General features: G+C 41.9%; 1 protein-coding gene across 3 annotated transcripts in view; it reads left to right on the top strand.

Moving 5' to 3' along the window:
- CDKAL1 (CDKAL1 threonylcarbamoyladenosine tRNA methylthiotransferase) overlaps nt 1-20,494 on the top strand; it is a 426,501-nt gene that overhangs the window by 253,800 nt on the left and 152,207 nt on the right. For all 3 annotated transcript variants that reach the window (XM_075417076.1, XM_009941257.2, XM_075417078.1), the window contains one exon: nt 6,762-6,928. In XM_075417076.1, coding sequence (XP_075273191.1) covers nt 6,762-6,928 — 167 coding nt within the window. The remainder of the gene's footprint in view (nt 1-6,761; nt 6,929-20,494) is intronic.

Genomic DNA, 20,494 nt, shown 5'->3' with positions numbered 1-20,494 from the left:
AGCTAGGAGGAGATCTTACTGCTGTCTGTGGCTGCCTAATGGGAGGATATAGAAAAGCTTGAGCTGTACTGGCTTGTAGTCAGACAGGTCTTGCAGAGGTAGCGTAAGAGGTAACAGAACAAGTTGGAACACAGGAAATTGCAGTTAGGTGCAAGAAAAAACATTTTACTGTGAGGGTGGTCAAATATTGGAACAGATTACCCAAAGTGGCTGTGGTATTTCTGTCCTTGGATATATTCAAAACACAATTGCATAAAGGCCTGAGCAATCTCATCTAATTGGACCTAATTTGAGGAGGAGATTGGATTAGATTACCTCCAAAGCTCCCTTACAATCTAATCTATTCTGTGATCCCACAAGAACAACTTTTCACCAGGTGTACAGGATTGTCTTTACCTCTGGCTTTCCTGATGACCACATAAAATGGAATTTGTTCAGGCTTTTAGATTAAGTCACTGTGTGTTGCAGGTCTTTATGTAATACTAATCAACTCTTCAAAGCAATGTATACTGTTAAAGAGATATGTAAGAACTACTGATTATGACTCTAATAGTGAAAAGTAAGAGAAATGTTTTTCTGGTGCTCATTTTGAAGTACCCTAATACTGGATGTATTTTCCTGGCCGCTCAACCAGCCATTGCTTCCTCCTGTGTTGTACAGGGTTGGTTAAGCCAGTCACCTTTTTTTGCTAGGCTTTCTCTCTTAACAGGAGGTTTGGGGATCTAGTAATTTCTCCAAGCGTTGCATTCAAGTAGGTCAGCCAACATTCACAGTGCCAGTCAGATCTTGTTCTGCTGTTTGTGGCAAGCATCGAGAAAACAGGAGTGGATAGTCATCTTTCACTACCTTAAGACTGTCCAGAAGGGTAAAAAACATAGATCTTTTGAAAAGAGAAAATATGTTTGGGCATAATAGAGATCCTCTAGAAAATCAGGCTCCGAGACACTTATCTAGAGCTTTGTCCCTCAAAGTAAAAATGAGACTGTGATGGGACCAGTTTGTGTGTAGTGTGTCGTGAGCAGAGCTACAGTGCTGCATTCATCTGAATGATACATTGCTGAATCATAAACTGACCCATGCTTTCCAAAGTACAGATCCTTTAGATCATAGCCTGACAGCTTGCCTCTTTCACCAGCTCTGTACCTAGACCTGTCTTTTTTTCTTCAGTCTATTTTTTTCATCATCTGCTTGCCAGATATCCTGCAGTTTCTAATTGTGACAGTTAGGTGTAAGTTACTTTGAGTCTGGGATGAGGGTGTGTTTGTGCAGGGTTGTGTGTAACTCCATTCTCTCTCTCGTCTAGAAGCCCTGTGTACATACAGGTCAAACAGGGGTTTCTTCGTGACCTGGAAACTAATGCTTCCAAAACTCCATCAGCACCAGTGAGTTGCTCCCAGTTTGATTTGCTCTTTCAGAAAGTCCCTGCATTGGGATCTTCCAGAGGTGATCCATGTGGTTGAACTGACTGTCTGAGAGGAGGCCTGGACTCTGACGTGGTGAATCAATGCTTGCAGAGTACTTCAGAAGTGTAGGAGAAATTTGATTCCTCCAAATCTCAGTTTCTTCTTAAACTTGCACTATATGCAGGTTGATACAGTGATACAGTGTATACACAGATGTCTCCACAGTTTCTCAGTTAAGGCACTGATTCAGCAAAGTAATCTAGCACGTGCAGTGCATCAAGTGTGTAAATAGTGCCTGTAAAGTCGTGCTGAATAAATAACAGGAAGCTCAAATTATTGAAGAGAAAATAAATTTGTGTAGGGTAAGCTCGTTCTGAACAATGAGCACACTTGAAGTGAATTCATTTTTCCAAGCCTTTCTCTCCATCTTTGGCTATGATTTTTTTTTTTTAATTCTAAGGATGTGATCAGGAATGGCAGGGTTGGATTGATTGTCCTCAAGTCTGCAGGTAGTTTTTGACAAACATTTAAGTCAGACCTCCCCTTGGCAGATGAACTTTCGGATTTCTGTGGTGCAGTGGGAGAGGTGTTTCTATGGTCTGTACAGCACTGCAGGCTGCCGTAAGAATTCACCGTTGGGGAAGGAATAGCAAGGAGGCCAGGCAGTTATTGATAAGCATATGTGGGCTGCTGAGGTCAGCATCAGGAGCCTCCCACCGAGACAGCCTGCAGAGACTTGTGCTGCTGGAGAAGCCACTCCTGTTCACATTAGAAAATCTTGCAGGAAAGAGAAGAACGAGAAGAAGAGAAGGAGAAGAAAAAAAATAAGGGGATTTTTTGATAGAATTTCATTTGTATGAAGGTGCAGCAGATTAACAAATAGGAGAACTTCAGTGGGATTAGCATCTGATATTTGAGCATCTTCAGATGTTTTTGTAGATTGAAGTAAATTCATTTTTCAGATGAAGTAGGTCCCCTTCAGTTTAAAAGGTGTTTGCTACTGCTGAAAACACTGTTTACAATAGTGATGTGAAGATAAAGCAAAATAAAAAACGCTAGAAATTTTTCATTAAAGAAATTAATCACTTCAAGTGGCCCCTAAAACAGAAATGCACATAGCTTGTAAAAGTGACAACTATAGGATTTATTGTCTTCTTTATGACAAGGATTGTTTAGACTACTGTTTTTGTTTGGCCTGGATAAATGCCAGGTGCCCACCAAAACGGCTCTATCACTCCTCCTCCTGAACTGCACAAGGGAGAAGAGATCTGATGAAAGGCTCAAGGGTCGAGATAAGGACAGGGAGAGATCACTCAACAATTACTGTCATGGACAAAACAGACTGAACTTGGGGAGAAAAGAAAGTTTAATTTTTCATTAATCAAATCAGAGTAGGATAATCAGAAGTAAAACTAGATCTTAAAACACCTTCTCCCCACCCGTCCCTTCTTCCCGGGCTCAACTTCACTCCCGTTTCTCTCCTTCCTCCCCCCGAGCAGCGCAGGGGGACGGGGAATGGGGGTTACGGTCAGTTCATCACACCTTGTCTCTGCCGCTCCTTCCTCCTCAGGGGGAGGACTCCTCACACTCTGCCCTGTCTCCAGCGTGGAGTCCCACCCACGGGACACAGTTCTCCACAAACTTCTCCAACGTGAGTCCTTCCCATGGGCTGCAGCTCTTCACCAACTGCTCCAGCGTGGGTCCTTCCCATGGGAGACAGTCTTTCACAAACTGCCCCAGCGTGGGTCCCTTCCTTGAGGTGCAGTCCTTCAGGAACAGACTGCTCCAGCGTGGGTCCCACATAGGGTCACAAGCCCTGCCAGCAAACCCGCTCTGGTGTAGGCTTCTGTGCCTCCACAGGGCCACAGGTCCTGGCAGGAACCTGCTCCAGCACGGGCTTCCCACGGGGTCACAGCCTCCTTCGGTCATACATCTGCCCCAGCATGTGGTCTTCCACGGGCTGCAGGTGGATATCTGCTCCACCATGGACCTCCATGGACTGCAGAGGGGCAGCCTGCCTCACCATGGTCTTCATCACGGGCTGCAGGGGAAAAGTCTCCACTCCGGTGTCTCAAGCACCTCCTCCCCCTGCTTCTTCACTGACCTTGGTGTCTGCAGTTGTTTCTTTCACATCATCTCACTCCTCTCTCTCTACTGCCCTCCCACTGCAGTTTTTTTTCCCCTTCTTAACTATGTGATCCCAGAGGCGCTACCACCGTCGCTGATTGACTTGGCCTTGGCCAGCGGCGGGTCTGTCTTAGAGCTGGCTGGCACTGGCTGTATCAGACATGGGGGAAGCTTCTTGCGGCTTCGCACAGAAGCCACCCATGTAGCCCCCCTGCTACCAAAACCTTGCCACACAAACCCACAACAACTGCCCCACAAAAATGAAGTTAAAACCCATGTCAGATAGTCTGAAATGAGTATTCTTTATATTGAGTTGTTGAGTAAGGAGCAGGCTCAAAAACCCTTTCATTTACCTGGAGCCGTTTTCCAGCATTTTTCATTCTCGGTCATCTCCAGTTACAGCAGCGCAGAGATCACAAGCCAGCTGCTGAAGTGACTTTTTTGTGCTGGGTGGTGGTGGCAGAATGAGAAATAAACCGCGAGCTGTGACCAAAGACGGACTTCTAATTACTGGAATATAATGATAATTGGTCTTAATACTGTGACAAATGCTCTGAGTTTGCGCATCCAAACTCTGCAGTTTGGGTCAGTTTTCTTGTTTACAAAATCAGCTTGCTTTTATTAGCACGAGAATTACATTGTGACAGAATGGTGAGTGATCTAGTGAGGTTTGCTACAAAAGAAAGGGAAAAAATATTTTACATAATTAGACAGTGGATTTAAATAGGTTCGTACACAGGCCTTGAGTTTGGAGGAGAAAGGGCTTGAGTGAGAACAGAACGTGTTGGTTCACTTTGTTAACACTGTTTGAGAGGTCTGTTGTTTTCTCCTGTTCCCTGGTGTAAGTTTAGGCTCTAAACTCAGGATGCGAACCACTGGAATGAACAGCCTAATGACAGATGACACCAAACCTCTATCACACACAGCTGTGTACAAAGTTGACTTGCCCTATTTGTAAATAATTAGCACTTATAGCAGCTTTCAGTATTTTAAGAAGCATTTTGCCTGCCTGAAACTGGGACATAAACTTTCTCCTAAAATGCAGAAGTCCATCCCCGTCCGTCCCCCCCCATATTAAGACTACATCCTTGACTTTCTCAGCATGAATTATTCCCATTGCTTGTTGTTCAACACCCTGATCGGAGAGCAGATGAGACAGTTATTCCTGTTGTTGCTGATTTACTGTTACAGCTGCTTCCTCTTCTTGTGATTTAATTGGAAGTTTCAGCCCACCATGGGGCTAATGGTCCCCACCTATGCAGCTTGGAAAGCTCTCTGTTGTTTTCCACAGGAATGTTTTTTTTCCATTCCTAGCCAGTGATTTATTTTTTTTTCCTCAACATTCATCTGGTAACTGTGAGGCAGTATTCTGTCAGCCATTTTCATAAAAAAAAAAAGCCAACACAACAAAACACAAAAGCCATACAACTGTTTAGATTGAAAGCTTAAAAATGAGAATTACTCGGTTTCAGTAGAAACTCAGCAAGTAAATTACTCTGTTTTGCAGCGTTCTGATGGCTATTGGAGACCGATATAAAAAAAACCCAGGATATTAGCCATCATTGGATCCTTTACATTTCTCTAATTTTTAAAATGTAACTGATATGGAAAAAAGAAGTGAATTACGTATCTCAGAAAAATGCAGGGCAGGCGGCAAACCCAAGAGTACGTTTCGTAGTGTGGTACTGCCTGTGGTGAGATGAATTCCAAAAACATTAGCAACTGCAGTGGAATCCAAGGTGTGATGTATGCTGCTAGTAAATGCTGCATACCTGATCCAGCATGGGGGAGCTCAGTTCGAATGTGACTACAAAATTATGACTGCAAGCTGGATATCCACAGAGCTGTACTTCAGGAATACTTTCCACCAGACTTCTTACAGGAACAGAATCATACATCTCTCCCACTAAGTTATTCTTGAAGCAAAACTAAAGAAGTGATGACTTTCTTGGTTTGCCTTGAATTTTTAAGTATTCTTCGTTCTGCATGATAAATGACCTCAAAAACTTTTTTGAACTACTCAGCATAGCCTGTTGTCCACCTTTATTGTTATAGTGTGACTTGAAGTGTGGCAGTCTTGAGTTTACGTTTTTGTAAAACTTCTGGTTTTTTAGTTTCATTACTTTTTATGTGGTTAAAGTCTGTGTACATGCTTATTTTCCTCATCTTAAGTATATATGTGTAATATAAACATTTGCATTTTGTGATACATTCTCTGCTGGTCCAAAGACTGCTTTGGGTTATGCACCTTCTAGTGTTTGGATGTGTCCTTTACTGGTTCGTCATCGGTACTAGAAATTTAACTCTTCACTGAGTTCATTGTATTTTTTCCCACGGGCATTCACAGGAGTCTTCCTCCCGATCACCCTGCTTTCGATGGCTTATTTCTTGCTTTGGGGTGGTGAGGAGGGGGAGGTGGATTGCATTGCAAAAAGGGTGGAAGCTGGGCAGACTGATAGAAGTGGCTGCGTGAAACCTCATTGCTTTGAACCATTATTAAAAGGTGGTGCAATCTTTGCCTTCTTTGAGCAGGAGGATATTATTATCAAATTATCAGTGTTCAAGGTCACAACTCTTTACAATACAAATCAAATATACTACTTCCTAAGGCCCTGACTGATGGAAAATAAAGTATTAACTGCCAGGAAACAGGTTTTCCAACACTACCGCTCAGTCATGCAGTGGTGACTAACCTTTTCAGTGCAACCTTAATGTTGTATTGCTAATTGTATCATTTAAAGAATACAAGTTTTTAATAGTTATTCCAGGAGGAGTGTTAATCACTGCGCTTTAGAGCTAATTTTGCTTATTGGAAGCTTACCAGTTAAGAAGTTAACTACTGATAGCAACCATTAATGCAAACTGTTTGCTTGGGTAGTGTTTGCGGTGTTTAATGAATTAGGCTCAAAAAATAGTGCAGAGTACTAGACTTGACTGACTTGCTGTAGGGGCAGCACAGAATTAGTCATTGACTGTGAATATTAATCACTCCGCAGCAATGATAATTTACAGCATTGTTGTAGAACTCTTATGCTCGTAAAATGAACTTAATAACCCACTGCTACCCATGGGATAAGCCTTCCTCCTCCTTCCCTCCCCCGTGCAATTGAATACCCAGTCTGGCTGCATAATAGCCTTGTGAAATACTGCATCAAAAAGAGTGAGCAGCTGTATGATAAAATAAACAGCTCTAAAACAGATTTGTTCATTATCTCTTTCTTCTATTCACAGAGGGTGTTTGTGAGATATGGCTGACCAGTGAAGACACAGGGGCTTATGGCAGAGACATTGGCACAGACCTTCCTACGCTTCTGTGGAAGCTGGTTGAAGCTATTCCTGAGGGAGCTATGCTGAGGCTTGGCATGACAAACCCTCCCTATATTTTAGAGCATCTGGAGGTAAGGAAGAAACAAAAATCATGTATATGCCAGTATAGATGTTCATGGAGTGAGTCTGCATGGAACCTTGTGTGTAGTGCGTTTAAGCAGTAGCTTAAAAAAATTATGGACTTTAAGTAAATTTATAGAATTAGATGAATAGTGTTAAGCCATTTGCCTAACACAGCAAGTTATCAAGATAATAAGATATTCAAATCATTTTGGAATGATAATATTACTGAAAACTCTGATCTGTGGAGTTTTATTATAGCGGTGTTGCATTTGTGTGCAACTAAAGGAAATGTCATTAGCAGGCAATGGACTATGGGATTGAATTTGTCTTCCTGCTGTACCTCAGACGAATATTTCCAGAAACACTATATGCTGGTGTCACTCAATGACATAGTCATTATCCTATGTCAAATGCTATTCTGAGAGTGTGTAGAGCTTCCATGATAAGAAATGGAAATTCTAAGTGTATATCTGTGTTAAAAAAAAAAAAATGAGACAAAGTAGTTTAATGAGATTAGAAGCAACAAAGTGTACAACAATGTGCAATTGAAAGAATATCGTATGTATGTGAAGCAGGAAGTGAGAGTTTTGTCTCAAAGATCAGTTGGTTTCATTGGATTCTGCCACCAAATGCACTTATTGAAATTCATAGTAACAGTTTATAGAAAGAACCTAAATTTAAAGAGGAGAAAAAAGCAAGGAAGGGTATAACTAAACGTAAATTTTGTAACCATGTGCATCAGCAATATCCAGATAAATGGCTGGTGTCCATGCTGCTTTCCCAAAGATATTATGGAAGTAATAGTTGCACTTACATTTTCTTGAGATGTTAAGGACAGTATTTTCTCACCAGAGGACCATAACTGCACCTTTCCCTATTGAACTGTATGGGCTAGAGGAATCTCATCTTCATAGGAATAAGCAGTTTCTCACTTCACCAGCTAAAGAATACAAGCTACAGAAAACGGCAAGAAATTTCCCAGACTGATATTTTATTCTCTGATTTAACATACGCTTCACTAAGATAGAATCTTTACAACACACTGAATAGAAATCTTTAGGAAGTGGTCTGATTGTGTTTCTTAGAGCTTTGCATTCTGTCTCGAACTCTCATATCTGTCACAATTTTTTCTTCTCTTTTTTATTTTAACATTTTTCGGCATCTTGCACAAAAGCAACTCAAGATTTTAGTAATTTTCACAGTTAATGCCTTTGCTTTTATTTTTAACTCACATTATGAAAAGTATTTTGGCATATACTGCTGCTTTTGTCACTGCTACTCACGAGTACTTTCAAAGGATTTAAAAAAAAAAAATAAAAAAATCTGTTGCTGGAAACAAGAAACTGCTCTGCCCAGCTAAGGGGCACTGTAGTAGTCTTAGGGTGATATGATCTGCGCAAGGTGGAAAGTATATTGTCAGTAGCCATCTTAGTGAGTGTGAGCATGTCACAGATCTGTGGATGGTTTTGCTTTAAGATCTCTAATCTTCCTCTTTCTAAATTTTCTAGAAAGTGCTATAGGTAGGACTCTCCTCAACCTTACTCATATTCGGGAAATGTACTTTAATGTCTTTAAAAAATGGACTTTTAAGTGTGATGGTAGAGCGAGAGGAATTTGTGAAAGCCAACTGAAAATGTGTGTCCTGAATGTTGATGTGCAGAACTTGTGTTATGTGTACACCAACCTTTTTGTACAATATCAACATCTGCTGTTGCTAGTCCTCTTCTGTGTTGCGTACAATTTCCAGTTTAGATGATGTTTTTTAAGGATACTTCATTCATATTTCTGTGTTTCATGTATGACCAAGAATTTGTGAGCTTGTAATTTGGTGAAATAATTTTGATGAATTTGTCAGACTAAATTTGTAAAAATATTATTACCTTCTGCATTTTTGTCTAGTCCCCCTCTTCCAAGCTTACCAGACTTGTATCTGAAAGATCACTGGGGAATGTTGGCAGTCACCTGTATACCTTTTCACCAGACAAAATAAACTTTTTGTGGGGAATATGCTTTTAACTTTCCAGTTGAGGAAACGGTAAAACTATGATTTGTTTAAAAAACAAGATAAATGATAAGGTGACTAACCTTCATGTCAGTTGATGAGGATAAAATCCAGATGTAGTTCTGTTGTCTCCTAAGAAAGGTATGAAGCTATGTTATTGGTTGCAAACATCTTTCATTAGCTGTTTTAAAAGGTACTGCATTTTATTAATTTGTTTTGTTAGAAGTCATGTTGCTAACTAGGATGATGTTTGGCTTTCTGCAAAAACAATTTACATGGGAAAGTGTACTAATGGTATGTCACTTTTTATATCCAATGAACAGGAAAAAGTTGTTCCAACCATGTATCTTCTTTAAAAATCAGAAATTTTCAGCAATTGCATACAACTGTACATATGCAACTGCTAGACACAGGTTCATTTTACTTTACTAATGAATACATGTCTGATAGGTGGCGTAGAGCAACAGCAGTCATGTAAAAGCAGAAATTAATTTTAAGATCTGGACAGAACTTTCCTAGAGACTCAGTCTAAATGCAGTGATTTTGGTTCAGTTACAGTTTTTGCCGTATTTATTGGACCTTACCTGCAGGTAAAAGGTTTGGCCAGTTTTATGTCATCCTGAGTGCACTCACTGGGCATGTGAAGGCCAACCAGGGGATCAGGCCCAGCCAGCATGGGTTCATGGAAGGCAGGTCGTGCTTGACCAGCCTGATCTCCTTCTATGACCAAGTGACCCGTCTAGTGGATGAAGGAAAGGCTGTGGATGTTGTCTACCTGGACTTTAGTAAGGCCTTTGACACTGTTCCCCACGGTATCCACCTGGAGAAACTGGCTGCCCATGGTTTGGATGGATGTACTCTTCGCTGGATAAAGAACTGGCTGAATGGCCAAGCGCAGAGGGTGGTGGTGAATGGAGTTAAATCCAGCTGGCAGCCGGTCACGAGTGGTGTTCCCCAGTGGTCAATCTTGGGTCTGGTCTTGTTTAACATCTTTATCAATGATCTGGATCAGGGGTGATTGAGTGCTCCCTCAGTAAGTTTGCAGATGACACCAAGTTGGGCGAGAGTGTCGATCTGCTTGAGGATAGGAAGGCTCTGCAGAGGGACCTGGACAGGCTGGATCGATGGGCCGAGGCCAACTGTATGAAATTCAACAAGGCCAAGTGCCAGGTCCTGCACTTGGGTCACAACAACCCCACACAACGCTACAGGCCTGGGGAGGAATGGCTGGAAAGCTGCCTGGCAGAAAAGGACCTGGGGGTGCTGGTCGACAGCCAGCTGAATATGAGTCAGCAGTATGCCCAGGTGGCCAAGAAGGCCAGCGGCATCCTGGCTTGTATCAGGAATAGTGTGGCCAGCAGGAGCAGGGACGTGATCGTGCCCCTGTACTCGGCCCTGGTGAGGCTGCACCTTGAGTGCTGTGTTCAGTTTTGGGCCCCTCACCACAAGAAAGACATGGAGTTGCTGGAGCGTGTCCACAGCAGGACAGTGAGGCTGGTGAGGGGTCTGGAGAACAAGTCTGATGAGGAACAACTGAGGGAGCTGGGGCTGTGTAGTCTGGAGAAGAGGAGGCTGAGGGGGGATCTTCTTGCTCTCTACAACTACCTGAAAGGAGGTTGTAGTGAGGCAGGTGTTGGTCTCTTGTCCCAGGTAACTAGTGACAGGACAAGAGGCAATGGCCTCAAGTTGCATCAGGGGAATGCAACTTGGAAAAATTGCTTTTTCCAATTGTAATTGGAATTTGCAATTGGAAAATGCAATTTTTCCTTAGGAAAAATTTCTCTACTGAGAGAGTAGTCAGGCATTGGAACAGGCTGCCCAGGGAAATGGTGGAGTCACCATCCCTGGAGGTGTTTAAAAAACGTGTAGATGTGGCACTTCAGGATATGGTTCAGCAGGCATGGTGGTGTTGGGTTGACGGTTGGATTTGGTGATCTTAGAGGTCTTTTCCAACCTATGATTCTATTCTTGCAACCTCCAAAGCTAATAACAAAGTTTATATAAACACATTTCTCCAGTAACACTCAATTGTAAGTTAAATGTTTTGAAAATACCAGTTTGCAAAGACATTACGTACATTGTTAAAATACTGATTTGTAGTATTGCATGAAATTCTCTATCATTAGAACTGGTTTTGAACTTTAAACAAGAGTTTTCAAAACATTTCACAAATACCTATTTTCCCTCAAATAGGCTTGTATTTTAATCTCTGATCATTCAAAGCATCGGGTCACTGGCTTGATTATGTGCTTGGAATTCGCAAGTTTCTTTTACTCTTTGCTGGATTTTCTGTACCTTTCAGTTGTCAGAATGGGAGGAGATTGGAAATAAAAAGAATGGAGCAATGCAGCTTAATACTGTGAGTTTTAGATAGCGCAGCTGCAGCAGAAGCAAAGAATTCCTCAGACCACAGTGACAATGCTAACATCCTCAATGAGGAAAAAGTTGCACCTGCGGATAATATGACTGAATAAAGGATTAAAAATTTGAAAATATGTCACTCCTTATGCAATTGAAGCTGAAGGTGCAGATACTGTTCTAGCAGTGTGTGGAGCCATCCACAGAGGGGTGGTATCCTGACTGTTGGGTTTTGCTCACCTTGCCCCACACCTCAGTCCTTTGAAATAAGCCTAGTTTATATTGTTTGTGTTGCTTGGGTTGATCCTTAAAATGTAGCTACACACGAGGTACTTTGGTTATATTTTAATTAGCGTCTTGATGGTTTTCAGGAAAATAGATTGTATCCACTGACTCAAAAAATATGACTTTTGCATACTAACTGTAGTTTCTGTATATGGGTGGAATAGCTTTCTCGTGCATTAAAAGATATTCTGCCCACTTTTTGATAAGCTGCTTGGTAAATTACTTATAGATTGAAATTTATTTGCAAGTGTTAAAAAACTGATTACAGGTTCTTATTTTTAACTCGAAAAAATAATGTCATAATCATTCTCAGAGATACTGTGTGCTTAAAAAGTGCCCAGTGGATGGGATTATGACCAGAGATCTGTTTAAATTGTCAGCAACATTGCTTTTATACTGTGCCCCTAGGTCTGTGCCTGGACTTTGGCCCTGTGAGTCTTTTGACTCATTGATACAATGCTCACACTCACAGGTTCCCTGGAAATAAAAATGACAGAACAGAAAATGCCACTCATCTCAGGAGTGTTTCCCCTGCCTCTGTATCTGGGAATCAATGCCTTTATCCTCTGAGAAGCACCAGCCAGCAGCTCTGATGCTGGAGGCCGGCACAAGGGTGGGTGGAGGAGGAGGAGGAGAGCTTCCCTTGGGTCAGGAGTGGCCAAACTAGAGCAGAGGAGGGGGCAAAGGAAAGCTGTGGGTGCTTGTAACTGGCCTTGAGGTTCTCATGCTGGAAGGCTTGGTAGATTTGAGGGGCCTGGGCCAGTTGTCATTCAAACTCAGGTTTATTACAGGTAGGGAGTCAGTTTAAGTTTTCACATGATTGAAAATACCGATCATACCCAGTGCCTTCAGTTACTAGCCAGGTAAATGCCATTCCGTGCTTAAAGATGTTTGTCATTTCGGAGGAGGCTGTTAATCTCATTAAAATCATTATTATACTTGTGTGGTATGGTCTGACAATTTAGTACTTTTCAGGTTTTTTTTGTTCAGTATATATGGTGGTAAATAGTGCCTTATGTACTTACAGGTGCATGTAGCATGAAGGGTTTTGGGATGAGAAGCAATCATATGTTTTCAGATGAAAAATTCTGCATTCAGTTGGGCTTTCTTGTTTGTAAAGGAAGAATTATTTGAAACCATGCAGTGTTTTATAGTCATGTGAAATATTAAACACTTTTTGATATGCTATATACCTAGTTAAGCGATTAGAAAAAGAACGTTTATCACAATTATTCAGGGTATGATCTAAAATACTGAATTTTTTATCTGCTGTATTCTTCAGCTGCAGATGGTGTTTTCACTTACATTAGTGAGTGGTATGGAGCAATAAGAGCAGATCAAGAAAACGCAGAATTTGGTAGTGAAGCCACTATATCTACCTTGTCTGCATTTTGGAGTCTTTACTTCAAAATAAATCTAATCCCCTTCAACAAACTTTCCCACTACTCATGGTCCCAAGCTGTTTCAAAGGCAGATCGGTGGTTTGAATCCCTCTGTTCCCACCAAGGGGTTGGAACACATGTGCCGTGAACCTGGATTGTGGCCACTGCTCTGATTTCCTTGGAAGTGAATTTAGTTTGCCCACTCCAAAGTCACCCTGCAGACCAGACAGACCCATGGCTGGAAAGGAGGCATGGGAAATCGCACTTCACAATTTCACTGTAACTTTCAACTCGCACATTAATGTGAACACAGCCAGTTCTAGTGTGACTTCTCCTGCATGAGGTTTGTTGGTACGATAGAGAGGGTTATCTGGTGTGTTTAAAAAACACTGAAGGACCTGCGACCCCAATATTGTTTCTCTTGATTGTGGTACTAAGACTGAGAAAGAAGTCGGAGGTTGCAGTTTATCTGCAGAAGACATCCTCAGTTTTCTTCTCAGAGAAAAAGTGGCCAACCAATAGAGATAGTATTGCGTTTTCCAGAGTGCTCTCCCACAGTCTCAGCGGTCTGTTTGAGTGTATACATCATGAAGCATACAGCTTTCTTATGTTAAGTCTGGCCTCAAACCAAGATTTCGATACGTGCCCTCATCCATTGTCTGTCCTCTCTCAATGTGTTGATGCCCCATGTGTTGAGGAAAACTTGGGATTTTATCGACATGGCAGAAAATTTTAGTAAACAGCCATGAACTTTGGTCAGGGAAAAATGTTTTAGCTGAGAATTTTTTTTTTATTTTATAGAATGTTAAAGGTGAAGGAAAAGGAAAAGATTAGGATCCATTTTGTGGTACTAGCAGGACCTGCGGTGAATGCACATGTGTGCAGTTACCTTCTGTAATCTTACCTGTCTCTATTTGCACAGAGCTACTGTTCGAATTGCACAGACTGCCAGATGGCGAAGACGTTACCGTCCTGTAGTATCAACATGTACCAGAAGTGACATTAGGTATACAACCTGCTTTAGAAGTAACCTCCAGGCATTTACTCTACAATCATATTATGGAGTTATTGGCTAGTGCTCTAGTGAGAGCGTTTTACATCCTCTTGCGGTGACTGACAGGGAGGGATGGTTGGAAAAAATCCATTAGAACAGTAGTAGGCGATAAATGGTAGATAGGAGTTAGTCCGAAGAGTCAAAAATGAGGCCAAATGTATAGCAGGTTGAAATTAATTAATGTTGGCGGCATAGTGTTAGAGACGAATTTTTGCCTTGAATGTATTTCACTTTTCCTTAGGTTTTGAACTTCATTTTCTTGTTCAGTATCAGGGCTCTGTCCGAATCGGAAGGGATTTCAGATCATCCAGACTAAAAGAGCAGGGGCTCCCATCTCAGCCTTAGCTTACCTCCCTTGCAGATTTAACGCTAGCTGTACTTCCAGAGTTGTCTGGGATTTTAGTACAGCACTTTCTGTGAGTGATGGGACACTTCCAAATCTGTCTAAAGGAGGCAGTTCACACCTGCCATTCCCGTAAGTGCTTAATTTCACATGACTAGATGAGTAGTCGTCTTTGTCACCTGTCAAAATGAGTCTGTCTCAAACCATACCAGATGCCATCTGTGGGCTTTATCTCTGTTATTAATTCAGGACATTTGAGTGATACACCAACCGTCGAGATGGAGTCTGCATGGCGGCAGTGTCTTTAAATGCACGAGTAGTGCCAAGTGTACTGTACCACAAGTTGCAGTAGTTTGCTCTTTTGCTTTGATTTTTTCGTGTCAGCTCTGTGTTTATGTTCTTTAACCTCATTGAAGCTGATAGCCTACAGATGGCTTCCTCAGATGTGCCCTGACACAGCACATAGATGTGTATTACAGTAAAATTACTCACTCGCTATTCTTTTTTCCATATTGTTCTTCTTTCCTCAGAGCGCACTGTACGTTTTTGAGCATTGTATATAAGCTCGAGTTTTGAATAAGGTAGAGTACAAGCTGATTTGAAATGCATTTAAAAAGGGAATAATATGCACATATTCTTCAGTGACAAATAAAAGGGCAGCATGATTTCAGGAATTAAAAGGCCTTTAGGGCATGTAATTGCTTTGTTGCTAGTATTAGTTTTAGCATTTTCATAGATTGCTGCATTTGAAAGCACCAATTAAAATCTGTTGATTTGACGAAAAAAAATGAAAAATGTGGCATCCATTTAAATAAATTAACAGTTAAGCCCCTGACCTCTTATTACTGTGAGTATTGTAGTGTTTTGTAGTTGGTGGACCATGCAACTTGCCCTTGCTGTAATTACACAGTTGTCTCTATGCAAGCTGTGTTTGTCCTACTTGCTGTAAATTTGAAAGAGATCTCAGATACTAAGGGGAGAGGGAGAGGGGCAGTTGCATCTGGGCTTCTGAAAAAGAGGGGGGATGTTTACTGTTTCCTTTGGCATTATGTTACATGCTTATTCGTACTATAGAGGCTGTGTTTGCATCTTTGCTTACTGTGTGTATTCCAGCTTTTTACTTTTTTAGTACTTAAATACTCTTTCTTTCCTGTTCTTCCTCTCAAGGTGTTCTTTGTCTTTGGGGTTTCCAAATATAGCACATTTCCTTGAAATTACTCCTTAAGACATAGTGTCATGGGAACTTTTTCAGTGGTAAACTCACCCGGAGTTAATGTATACTTGGATATTATGGGGCTGAGACAGGGATGCATCTCTGCTGTGCTTTGAGGTACATTTTGTCACACCACTTTCTCTGATCTGGAGCTTTAACATCTCCGACTCAGCAGGTCCTAAAGTCCATAAACATTTGGAGACATGTTTGCTGACAGCTGGTGGAATATGATTTGCCTTAATAAACGTCAAAATAAGAACCCATCTCACACTCCTTGAAGTTTTCATGTTGTATTTGTGAATATTGGCTGTGCTTAAAAACCTTAACAATGTTATTGTATTGGGAACTTTAATGAACAATAAAGGTTTGCTTCCAGATAAAGTAGAAGAGAATATTTGTGGTGCTGGGAATGAAGCTCCTGTTCTTTGTAACATTAGTAGAAAAATGCTTTGAGAAACGCAGAAAAGGAACTGCTTTTGTTTATGCAAGATTCAGTTCTCCATCAAGGCAGAATATTTTATGCATGCATCTAGTGCTCTGCTGTATTTAATAATCTGTGCATAAAAATCGGTGTTGCTAAAAGGGGTTAACATTAAGTAGCACGTTGCTTGACCAGATAAAGCTGTGCATGTTAACTGTACTTTAATTATGATTTGCTATGAATGTTTCTCTTTTTTGTTAGATATCACAAGAATGAAGAGTATTTAAATGCAGACAGATCCACTCTCAATCTTGTGTTGAGTGTCAGGTTGTCTGTCAATTACTTACAATACTGTCGCATCTCAGCAGACCTTTGAAGCTGTGGCTTACTTCGTTGGTAGATTACAAGCAGGGAAAAAAAAAAAGATCACCATTGATTGAGTGGTTTGTTCAAAGAATGGGTAGCACATATATGGGAAACGGCATTTTTGCTAAAAAAGTAGGATTTGAGCAGTTGCCATGCGCTTCAAGGCGTTGGGGTAGAAGCTATTGTCAAGTATATAGCTTGCATAACAAACTGTGCCAACTTCTTTTAATATTTCTGCCTTCGCTGAGAAACAGCGAAGATCTGTCTTTGCTAGTTATTTATATTACATAAAGGAAAGTTCTACCAACTACTCTCTGTGTTGTTCCAAAAGCTTCTGTTTAGTATAGATGTCCAAACCCCTTTGTTTTCTTTGGTAAATGAGCTGTCACATTCTCTGTGCTTTGCAACATCATCTGCATAATCTTCAGTAACACTGCTTGCTTCATGAGGCTTTAGCACTTGTTTAAAAAAAGTTTGATTGTTTTTTTTGAGTTGATTATTCTTTAAAATGAGAAAAAGGAAATACAACATGTTCTAGAAACTTTAATAAAACTGCACAATAATGCTGACTTAGAGGTTCTGTACCATTGCAGATTGAGGAAAACACGTAAAATCTCTTCTATCCAGTTTTTTAATTCAATTAGTTTAGTTATGTGAAGTGTGCAAGAGCTGCTGAAGAACATAAATTCTATTATATCAATCTCGTCATTATGTTTTTGAATATTTTTCTTCTGTTTTGCTATGACATTTAGCTCAGCGAATTGGATATCTACAAATCACAGAATCACAGAATGGTAGGGGTTGGAAGGGACCTCTGTGGGTCATCTAGTCCAACCCTCCTGCCGAAGCAGAGTCACCTACAGCAGGCTGCACAGGACCTTGTCCAGGCGGGTCTTGAATATCTCCAGAGAAGGAGACTCCACGACTCCACGACCTCCTCCAGTGCTCCATCACCCTCAGAGAGAAGAAGTTCTTCCTCATGTTCAGACGGAACTTCCTGTGCCTCAGTTTGTGCCCGTTGTCCCTTGTCCTGTTGCTGGGCACCACTGAAAAGAGCTTGGCCCCATCCTCCTGACACCCACCCTTCAGATATTTGTAAGCATATATTAGGTCCCCTCGCAGCCTTCTCTTCTTCAGGCTAAACAAGCCCAGCTCCCTCAGCATCTGCTTGTAGGAGAGATGCTCCAGTCCCCTCACCGTCCTTGTAGCCCTCCGCTGGACTCTCTCCAGTAGCTCCTCATCTTTCTTGAAGTGGGGAGCCCAGAACTGGACAGAGTACTCCAGATGAGGCCTCACCAGGGCAGAGTAGAGGAGGAGAAGAACCTCCCTCGACCTGCTGGCCACACTCCTCCTAATGCACCCCAGGACGCCATTGACCTTTTTGGCAGCCAGGGCACACTGCTGGCTCATGGTTAACCTGTCGTCCACCAGGACACCCAGGTCCCTCTCCGCAGAGCTGCTCTCTAGCAGGTCCGCCCCAAACCTGTTCTGATGCATGGGGTTGTTCCTCCCCAGGTGCAGGACCCTGCACTTGCCCTTGTTGAACTTCATCAGGTTCCTCTGCGCCCAACTTTCCAGCCTGTCCAGGTCACGCTGAATGGCAGCACAGCCTTCTGGTGTATCTACCACACCTCCCAGTTTGGTGTCATCAGCAAACTTGCTGAGGGTACGTTCTAACTCTTCATCCAAGTTGTTGATGAAGAAGTTAAACAAGACTGGGCCCAGTACTGACCCCTGAGGGACACCACTAGTTACCGGCCTCCAACTAGACTCAGCGCTGCTGATGACAACCCTCTGAGTTCTGCCATTCAGCCAGTTCTCTATCCACTTCACTGACCACTCATCCAGCCCACACTTCCTGAGCTCCCCGAGAAGGATGTTATGGGAGACCGTGTCGAAAGCCTTGCTGAAGTCAAGGTAGACAACATCCACGGCTCTCCCCTCATCTGCTCAGCCAGTCATGCCATCGTAGAAAGCTGTCAGATTAGTCAGGCATGATTTCCCCTTAGTGAATCCATGCTGACTACTCCTGATAACCTTCTGTTCCTCCACTTGCTTGTTGATGAGCTCCAGGATAAGCTGCTCCATCACCTTTCCCGGGATGGAGGTGAGGCTGACCGGCCTGTAGTTCCCTGGGTCCTCTTTCTTGTCCTTTTTGAAGATTGGAGTGACACTGGTTTTTCTCCAGTCCTTGGGCACCTCTCCTGTCCTCCAAAGATGATGGAGAGTGGCTCAGAGAAAGAAAGTGATAGCACTTGCCTAAAGGTTTCGGTTTTGATTAAAACCTTCCACTATTTTCCTTCCACCGTAACCTCCTAAAGCAGGTGCTGTTTCAGGTATTGTACTTACTGGTTTGAAACAGAGTGAAATGATAGGGAGGCTTCCTGGCACTGATCCACCTCGGTGCAGCTGAACTCTGATGGGGTGTGCCATTCATTCTATGACTTCCTTCTGAGCAGGAACCGTCAACTCTTTTATATCTGATGGGATTCTCATTTCTGAGGCAGTGAACAAATACACAGTGTGGATGAAGCTAGCAATCCATTTCACTCGTCCAGATTTCTGAAGACTAAAAGGTAGTGTGGCAGTCTGCTCACCTATTGTAAGCGTGTGCCCCTCTATGCTTTAATTCGTTTTCAAGGTTTTATTAGCATAAGGTACGATTTAGAGTTATTCAATGTAGCAGTGTGCTGTTGCAATAAATCACTTTTTCAGGGAACTTCCCAATATGTGTTTCTAATACATACCACAAAGTCGAGTATTAATTTACTTCTGGAAGAAAATACTTCATTTAAGGAGTACTTAATGGTGAGAAATTAGAGGGCACCATAGAGAAAACGAAAAACTGTGTATTTTCTTGCACATCAGGATGAATCATTTCACAAGAAGTTAGCATCATCTGTTTGGTTGGCTGGCTTTAAGTCATTAAGCCATCACTCTAGCTGTTAATTAAATCTACATTTCACCTTAAAGTGAATCTACGTAGTGAAACTGAACAAACAGCACTCTGAAGCTCCTCAAAGTCTGTTTAGAACTGTAATGATGTCTGCAGCAGCAGCAGTAACAGTTTTTGTCTTTGAAAGCACAGAACTGTTTACTGCATGTTTCCAGTCACAAAACTTACATCAGTTTGGGTGGGAACTGAAGGTGAGCAGTACCTTGAGGAAATCGGTGTGGTACGATTAATGCTGAACGTGTCGCTGAATGAGCTGTGTTTCGGTGACCCACCTGCAGGCACACTCAGGTGTTGTACTCGAGCTCCGTACAGACTGAATAATGAGTGATCGGCAACCACCCAATGTAGATGCTGATGCTTTACGTTTTACCCGATGTAATGTCAGTCCCAATTTACTATTGGAAGCAGATTGTGAGAGGGATACCAATCTTCTTACTGTGAAGTATTTTGGCAACCCAGGTTGGGATATCTGTACTGGGGAGTTACTGGTTCTATCAGATAAATGCAAAAAATGGTACTCTGCACAGAGGCTCTTTGTGTTATTGGGTTTACTATGTGTATCTAGGTTAAGAGTCGTATCTTGGAGAAAAACGTACGTGCTTGTTAACTGAGTAGGAGAGTTCTTAATATTTCTGTGTTTAAAAATAAAAATCAGATAGCAAGTATTTGGGATTGTGTTTCCTTGTTTGTGCACTGACTCATGGGAAGAGATGCAACAAACCTCAGCTGAAGCTTTGCACTATGAAATATTGTACTATAGTATTATCTGAATGTCACCTTTTTTGCAAGAATTCCTGTTAGCCTGTCCTCATTTTTAACAAAAGAAGATGTGGCAAGTTTTAGAAGGCATGCAGATGTTTTAGGTTTGGCTTGGTTTGGTTTTTAAGAGATTAGGCTTTATACGTAGCCACAAGGGAGAAAAAAAATCCCTTAGCTAGCTAGGGTTGTCTGTTTTATGAGGTTGGAAGCAGTAGAGAGATCCCACACCTAGGAGCACAGCTGGGAGCAGCTAGGGCTGCACATATGCCTCTCGCAGCTAGCTTTCCTATCAGCAAATCACGCTCGCAATCTGGTTTGTATCCACTTCTAAGGGTGGCCTGAGCAAATACCAGGTTTTTGTTTGGTAATGTAGAAGGCATTTTTTTCATATGACAAAACAGATTTTTACCCTCCATCTGGCAATCCGCAGATTTG

The sequence above is a fragment of the Opisthocomus hoazin genome, chromosome 3 (assembly GCF_030867145.1).
Source record: "Opisthocomus hoazin isolate bOpiHoa1 chromosome 3, bOpiHoa1.hap1, whole genome shotgun sequence".
Classification (NCBI taxonomy): domain Eukaryota; kingdom Metazoa; phylum Chordata; class Aves; order Opisthocomiformes; family Opisthocomidae; genus Opisthocomus; species Opisthocomus hoazin.
The sequence above is the reverse complement of the archived record's forward strand: the minus strand, read 5'-3'. Positions and strand labels throughout refer to the sequence as shown.